Raw genomic sequence first — 7,722 nt, 5'->3', positions numbered from 1 at the left:
TGCTGCTGCTGCTCCTGTGTCCGGTGCCTGGCGCGGGGGTGCTCCCAGGTGAGGGCGTGGGCTGGGGGCGCCCAGGGACGAGGCGGGGCGGCGGGTTCCGCTCGGAGCTCGGGTCAGCGGAGGGAGGGTCCCACACCCCCTGGACCGCCGGGCCAGGAGGACAGCGTGGGGAGGGCTTGGGGAGGGAGGTCTCCGTGGGACAGCCTCAGGGACTGTCCACCGGGCTTGGATGGCCTCGGCTGGACATGCTCTGCGTGCCAATCCCTCTCCCTTCCCCCGCCAGCCTCCCCTCTCCTCCCCACTGGGCTCTCAGAACCCCCAGCCTCTGTCCACCCTGTGAGCCCCTCCTGCACCTCTGCCTCTTAGGGTCGAGCTGAGCTTCCTCCTCCAGGAGGGCCCCCCACCCAGTCCCTGCTCTGCCCTCAGGCTAGATAGAGCCAGCAGTGGCCCTGGCCTGCTCCCAGTGGTCCCCTCCTCCCAGGGCCTTGGGCCCTGTGTGTATATTGTTTATATTGTTGCCTTGTTTGGTTAGATAGAGAACTTCTCCAAACAGAAGGTGGCTGTTTCCTAGGGCCCAGGGAGGAAGGCAGCTGTGTCTCTGCCCTGCAGTCTCTCCAGACCCTGTGAGATGAGGCTGGGAGCAACCTTTGTAAGCAAGTGGGTGGGAGGACTAGCAGAGTCCGGCACATCAAGTGCCTGGAGAGGGACAAAAAAGGCACCCAGGCGGAAGGCATGGAGGGCTGGGCTGGACAGCCGAGGGCGCCACGGCCCAGTGCTGGGGGCCCAGGTGTCTGGGGTCCTGCTCTTTTCCTGCCTCATGTCTTTGAGGATAGTCCCCAGGCATTCAACTGCTTCCTCCCCTGGACCCCTGGGAGGGAGGGGTGCTCTGCTCCCCAGCACCTGACTGGCTCCCTGGGTTTCCACTCCCATCCGTCTAGTCACCAGAGCCCCAGCTCTGCCTCGCTCTTTCTCAGCAGGTGCCAGTGGCCAGCATGTGTGTGCAGAGTCCACAGCCACGCACACACCCACTCACCGCACGAGCCCACTGTACCCTTCCTCACCCTTAGAGGCAAAGCTTGAGTCTCCACCCCAGTTAAGTCCTCTCTAGGCTGAGAAAAACCTCTTCCTCCCCTCCCAGGCCCACTCAGACCCCTCCCTGCACTGGTCCCTTTAGCTTCTTTCCCAAGGCACTGGGCTGCCTCAACCCCATTTGCCTGATGGCAACTCATTCAACCAGTCAAGGAGGGCTTCTTGGAGGAAGGGGGCTCCTGGAGCAGGTACTCTTCCAGGTCTTTGATGCCTGGGGTCTGGGAGAAGAAGTGGAGGAGAACAATGGAGCTGGGGTGGCCCAGCAGAAGCTGAGTTGCTTCCACAGGCAGCCATCAGCCTGGGCAGGATTGGGGCCAGGCCTGTGGGGGCTGGGGCTGTCTGTTCTGGGAGCTGGGCTCGCCCCTGGGACTGAGTTATAGAAAGGAGGGAAGCGGGCTGTAGGCTCTGGGTGGCCTCGGGCCTGGTGAGAGTTGCTGGGGCCAGTGGGGGGGGGGGGAGCATTCCAGGGGAGCATTCCAGGCGCCCTCTGAGTAATGCTTGGCTCTGGGATTCCTTGTAGGGCCCCCATAGCCACACCCAGTCTGGGAGCACCAAGGCTCTGTCCCCCAGCCTCCCCTCACCTTGAAGACACGAGGAAGGGCCTTTTGGGAACCCCGCCCCCAGGACAAAGCCTCCAGGGAGCTTCCAAGACCCTATCTGGCTGTTGTTTTGCTCAGATGGGGGGGAGACACAGACCCTTTTTTCATGGATCTCTCGCCCTAAAGGCATCTGCTACCCAGTCTGAAAAGACCAGAGGCTGCCTTCCTCTTCCCTTCCTCTCTTACTGGGTGCCTTAGCTCTTCCTTGTGATCTCTGACCTCACACCGGCCCCCTCCCAAAGGTCAGGCAGCTCCCGCGACCCCAGCTGAGCTGTCCCTTCCCAAGCTCCTCGGTCTCTCTTCTGCCACCTCCCCGGTGGCTCCTCAGCTCCAAGGATGCCCCAGGTTGGGCTCACAAGTACTGAAGAGGAAGTCAGCCCTTCAGGGTCCCGTTCCTCCTTGGGGATGTCCTTTAACACCAGTCCCTTGCTGTTCCCCACTCCTCCGTGTCCCCCAGGTCCTCCTCACCCTGTGCTTGCTCTGTCTTCACCCCAGGAGACACCCCTGGAGAGCCAGTCACCCCCCACTGGATCCTGGATGGACCACCCTGGTGCACTGTCACCCTGGAGGAACCGGTCAGTGCCACATCACCTCATCCTCTGCAGGGGCCCTGGGTCTCCCAGACCCTTGGCCCCTCCCCAAATTGCAGCCTGGCAGTGTTGCTGGGGTCCCTTAACTCCTTCACAACTCCCTCGGGTCACTCCCCACCGGGTTGGCAGGGCAGGGGAGAGGTGGGGGCTGGACATCAGATCTCGTGAGCATGCACACATGGAAGTCATTTTCAGCTTCCTCTACTCCTCCTCCCTGCTTTTCCTCCTTCCCTGGATTATCTGGGCCACCCCTACCCCCAACAGGCAGAAATGGGTCCAGGATTTGTGGGGTCTGACGTTTTTCAGGAGCCTCTATGAGAAAACACCAAAAAAAAAAATCCTCTTTTGCAAAGTTTGTCAGAACCTGTGACCCTGTGGATGCAGGCTGTCCCTCTCAGGGCTCTGCCAAGGAAAGGCCTGAAACCATGGCCTCACTGGCTCACGTGGAGACCACATTTGGCCAGGAGGCAGTGGTCACTCTCCTGGTGGCCCCCAGATGTAAGCCCATCCCATTTTGTTTCTTCAGGACATTCTGCCCTGGCTTCCTCCCAACTCCTGCCGGGAACACACTTCCAGAATAACCACATCTGTGCTGCAAACTAAGAGGCCAGCAGCCTTGATATGCCCATTTCATGGAGGGGCAAACTGAAGCCCAGAGAGGTTGGGGAAACTGCTCATGGTCACACAGCTCCTTAGCCTGGGACCCTGAGACCCATTAAGGTCTGAAAAACCTGTAGACTATCGGCCAAGCTTAGAGAGTTTTCATTACTCTGGATTTCCAGGCAAGAGAGAACAGTCCCACAGTCCAAGACCAGTGAAGGCGAAAGCAGGAGAGCACTGCCACGAAGGCTGGAAGGCCCCAGAAGTCCAGCAGTTCCCAACCTAGGGCTCTCACTGGGGCTTCCTAGACCCTCAGGATCCCCGTTTGACTGGTCAAGCACAGCACTGGCCGGAGCTTTGAGAGTTTTCTCCTCCCCACTCCCTGGGAAGGGAAGAGCTGGGCATACGCTTGGGTCCCTCTGACTGTGAGCCTCCCTCCCGGCCTGTTCTGGTCTGTGACCAAGAGGGGAATTCCAGAGAGGCCCCGCTCCCCTCATTTGTGGGCCCACCTCCAGGAAACCTGCAATGGAGCCAGAGTGTCCCCTCTACCCTGGCAGGAAACACACTTCAAGGTGGGGAGGGGTATATATCAAGGGGCAGGTTCACCAGAATGACAAGAAATGAGACAAAAGGGCCGCAGAGGGACCGGAAGGTTGAGTGAGGCCTTCCAGGTTGAGTGAGACCTTCTGTCTTTCTCCCATTGCAGATCTTTCCACAATAAAGCAAGGGGCATTCCAGTCACATGAGTGCATGTTTGGGGTCTTGTGGGGTCTGTGGCCAGGGAGGCAAGGACAGTCTGCTCCCCACCTGCAGAGGAAGGGCACCCCAAGACTCTGAGCCCCTTGGACAGGGTCCCAGCCTGACGCACTTTGGGATAAAAGGGGAGGGGTGCAAGAGAGGGGGTGGGTATTCCAAAGACACAGCAGTTTCCCGGGAAGCTCCTGGGCTGCCTCCAATTCTAGGCCCCCAGCCAGGCTGTGTGGACGGGGAGGCGGGGAAGACAGGGTATTCCCACCGGGTGGGAGAGGTGGAGAGGGGGGGGGGGGGGGGAAAGGGCTAGCCGGCCAAGGCCAGCCTCCTGACTTCTAGCTGAGAGAGCTGATGTTCTGTTTTGGCCTGGGATGGAGTCCATGTTTACTTCGTAACTCAGTGAAGCAGGTGGTGGTGGGGAGGCGCTGGAGGCCAGGAAAAACTTTGGAGGAGGAGGCAGACTGCCAGAACTGGAAGTAGAGGAATAAAGTTCGATTTCTATAGGGTCGGAGGAACGACAAGACACAGAAACAAGCCCCAGACACCACAGAGGCTGTGAGGAGGCCCGATGCCCCCTCGATGTCCTCATGACCCCACTGTGTTCTGCTTTTCGTGCCCCTTCTGGGCAAGGAAGAAGAGGGTGGGCCGGGGGAAGGGCACATTTCCAGGCCTTCTGCTCTAGAGGGAGATGTGTGCACCGGGCGGGCTGTGCTCATGCCCTTGCGAGTGGGTGTTGTCAGAACAGCAGACATCCTGTTTGGGAACATCTTTGTCGATATGTTCTCAGCCCCTGACCCTTCTATGCCCTCCATGCAACTTGGTTCCTGCTGCCCCCCATCCTTCCCATGTATTTCCTCACCAGCCAGCTCCACATGCACTTGCTCCCTGGCAGGCAGAGGCCTGGAGACCCACCATCTCAGCCCTTCACTCCTTCTTGCCCAGGGCTCGAGGCCAGATGTGGGGCTGGTGACCTTGGAGGCTGAAGGCCAGGAGCTCCTGCTTGAGCTGGAGAAGAACCCGTGAGTACCAGGCTGGAGTGGGGCTGGGACCAGAGAACAGACCCTCTCTCTGGAGGCGATCAGCGCTGGGGAGCAGGGACTGACACGGATCCCACGAGGGAAGCTGGATAGGGAGAGGATCCCAGAGGGGGTGCAGGTGACAGGAGAGTCTCCGTAGCCCGTGCCTAACTGCCCTGAGGTTAAAGTGGGTTATTGAGGCCACGCCCCTCACCCCAACCCCAGGAGGAGATTGCCAGCTCCCTTCTGGATATGGGTGAGCACCACCTAGTGGGCACTTGCAGGATACACTGAGTCAGAAGAAGCTCCCAGTCGGGATCCAAAGACCAGACGGCATTCCAGGCTGAGGGAATGGCAGGCACAAGGGTGTATTGACTGTATTGGGGGGCGTCAGGTTGTCTGGCTGGCTTGGAAAGTCTCCATCCAGGGAAGGGCGATGAATCTGGGGAGTCCCAGTAGGGCCAGATCATAGAAGGCCATTTTAGCGCGGGGAGTCCTGGACGGTGCACAGCCAAAGAGTTTGAGCTGGTGAATGACAAAGCAGAGCTGTGCTAAGGATGGTGCCCTGGGCGGGATGGGGTGGATGTCCAAGAGGCAGCTCAGGGTCCTGAAACCATCCAGACTGTGCCATCAGTAGGTCTCACCGAGTGCGTGTTTCGTCACTGTTCTAAGTACTTCATGTGTGCCTATCCTATGGAGTCAGATGGACTAGACACCAGCTCCAGCTCCACTGTACCTGACCATAGCTCCTCTGGAGTTCAGTGTCTCCACCCTTTCCATGGGGCGGCCACATCACCCACCCCTAGGGCAGTGTGTACATGTGCAGTAGCGGGAGTGGAGCTGCAGCGGGCGCAGGACTGACTGGGGGGTGGATGAGCCAGCATCATTGGTCCTTTGGTGCCCCTGGAGGTAGACAGGCCAAGGCAAGTTTGGGTCGAGTGTTTTCTTTAAAGAAGAGAGTTTGGCTTGTGGCTGATCTGTGCTGACGGGAAAGATCCTGGTGAGATGGAGTCCAAAGATGGACCCGTGACTGGAGTGGGGTCTGGAGAAGTAGGGTCCCTGTTCTCAGGTGGGCAGGGCAGGAGCAGGTGTGGGTAGGTGGGGATTCCTTTTTCTCTGGAAGCAGGGGGTGAGGGGTGAGCATCATGGGAGGTATGTGAGGTCTAGAGGCCTGAGGATCTGGGGTGGGAGAGGTTGACCAGATACCCAGCAAGGGTAGGCACAGGTAGGGTACCTATGGAGTTTACCAGCTCCCTTGACTCCAAGTCCCACCGCTTAGCAGTGCCCTCATGACCTGTGCATCCAGCAGGCTGCTGCAGGCCCCACAGGAACCACAATCTCTTCCCCATTACATTTTTTTTTTGAGTCAGAATCTCATTCTGTTGCCCAGGCTGGAGTGCAGTGGAATGCTCATGGCCACTATAGCCTCGACCCGCTGGGCTCAGGTGATCCTTTCACCTCAGCCTTCCAAGTCGCTGACACTACAGGCATGTGCCACCATGTCCCGCTAATTTTTTGATTCACTGTAGAGACAAGGTCTCACCATATTGCCCAGGCTGGTCTTGAACACGTAGGCTTAGGCAATCCTCTCACCTCTGCCTCCCAAAGTGCTGGGATTCCAGGCATGAGCCATCGCACCTGGCTTCTTCTCCATTTCTGTTCCTCCCTGGTGTTTCCCACACTCCCAGATGGGAACCTCTAAGCCATCGCCAGTGCTTCTTCCTGATCTGCACTTTCTCTCTCTAGCTCAAGGGGTTTCCAAGCTGGGCAGGACACAGCTTCTCCTGTTCCTTCCCTTAGTGCCTCACTCATAAAGCTGCTCAGTTAGCAGTTGGGGAGGAAGGCTGGGAAGGCATCCTGGAGGAGGCAGGGCTGAATTAAGTGATACCTACAATGCTCCCTCCCAGCAGGCTGCTGGCCCCAGGATACACAGAAACCCACTACGGCCCAGATGGGCAGCCAGTGGTGCTGTCCCCCAACCACATGGTGAGATACTTTCATGGGCTCTGAAGACCGGGTGAGGCACCTCTGAGACAGCCCCCACCATCCCTACCCCTTCCCCTTGGTCTGTTCCTGAGGAGAGGATCAGCCCCCCCTGCGCCCTCTCTCCTGCTTCAGCCCTGGCTGAGGTTTGGGGCTGAGTCCCTTCCTTTCTCTCCAGGACCATTGCCACTACAGTGGGCACGTGAGGGGCTTCCCTGACTCCTGGGTAGTCCTCAGCACCTGCTCTGGGATGAGGTGAGGGGTTCTGGGAAGGGGGCTGGACTTGGGGATGAGGAAGGAGTTAGCGCCCTCACACCCCCCTCTGTGCCCCTCTGCACCCTAGTGGCCTGATTGTGCTCAGCAGCAATGCCAGCTATTATCTGCAGCCCGTGCCACCTGGGGACTCCAAGGACTTCTCAACCCACAAGATTTTCCGGAAGGAGCAGCTGCTCACCTGGAAAGGGGCCTGTGGCTACAGGGACTCCAAGGACAAAGGGGCCTTGGCCAGCCTTCCTCGTGCTCCCCAGAACAGGGTCAGGGGCACAGACAGGGGTGGGAGTGGGAAGCACTCCCAGATCGGAAGTGACAGGAATTCACAGGCCTCAGGCCAGGGCTCTGGTCTCAAGATCTTTATTCCAGGCGGAAGAAACACGTTCTGGCAGAACCGTACAGCTGTTCTTTCTGGGTATTGGGGAGGTGGTCAGGGCTCAAGCCCAGCAGTCTGCTGCTGAGGGTCGCCGTTTGCCTCTCTGCAGGTCAGGCGGGAGGCCCGCAGAAGCCCGAGGTACCTGGAGCTCTACATAGTGGCTGACCACGCCCTGGTGAGGGGAGACCCCAGGGGCGGGCGGTCCAGGATGGGGCCAGCTCGGTCCCTCGGCCCACGCACTTCTGCCTTCCCAGTTCTTGACCCAGCACCGGGACTTGAACCACACCAAACAGCGTCTCCTGGAGGTCGCTAACTACGTGGACCAGGTTTGGAGACGGCAGCGATGGGGGTGACCGCGGGGCGCGCAGAGGCCCCAGCGGGTGCGGCTGGCTCGGGGAGAGGAGCGCCCGCGCCGCGGGCCCCAGCTTCCGGCTCAGCCCCGCCCCCCG

General features: G+C 59.5%; 1 protein-coding gene across 1 annotated transcript in view; it reads left to right on the top strand.

The window, feature by feature from the left end:
• Positions 1 to 2: 2 nt before the first annotated feature.
• Positions 3 to 7,722, top strand: part of ADAM33 (ADAM metallopeptidase domain 33) — a gene marked incomplete at its 5' end in the record, with an annotated part of 15,660 nt that continues 7,940 nt past the window's right edge. Inside the window, 8 exons of the mRNA XM_008066565.2 lie at positions 3 to 48; positions 2,184 to 2,263; positions 4,571 to 4,647; positions 6,552 to 6,630; positions 6,806 to 6,882; positions 6,971 to 7,160; positions 7,383 to 7,448; positions 7,528 to 7,599. Coding sequence (XP_008064756.2) covers positions 3 to 48; positions 2,184 to 2,263; positions 4,571 to 4,647; positions 6,552 to 6,630; positions 6,806 to 6,882; positions 6,971 to 7,160; positions 7,383 to 7,448; positions 7,528 to 7,599 — 687 coding nt within the window. The remainder of the gene's footprint in view (positions 49 to 2,183; positions 2,264 to 4,570; positions 4,648 to 6,551; positions 6,631 to 6,805; positions 6,883 to 6,970; positions 7,161 to 7,382; positions 7,449 to 7,527; positions 7,600 to 7,722) is intronic.

The sequence above is a fragment of the Carlito syrichta genome, unplaced genomic scaffold, assembly GCF_000164805.1.
Source record: "Carlito syrichta isolate Samal-C Ts95f unplaced genomic scaffold, Tarsius_syrichta-2.0.1 Scaffold309007, whole genome shotgun sequence".
Taxonomy (NCBI): domain Eukaryota; kingdom Metazoa; phylum Chordata; class Mammalia; order Primates; family Tarsiidae; genus Carlito; species Carlito syrichta.
This window is presented reverse-complemented; position numbering and strand designations above follow the sequence as displayed.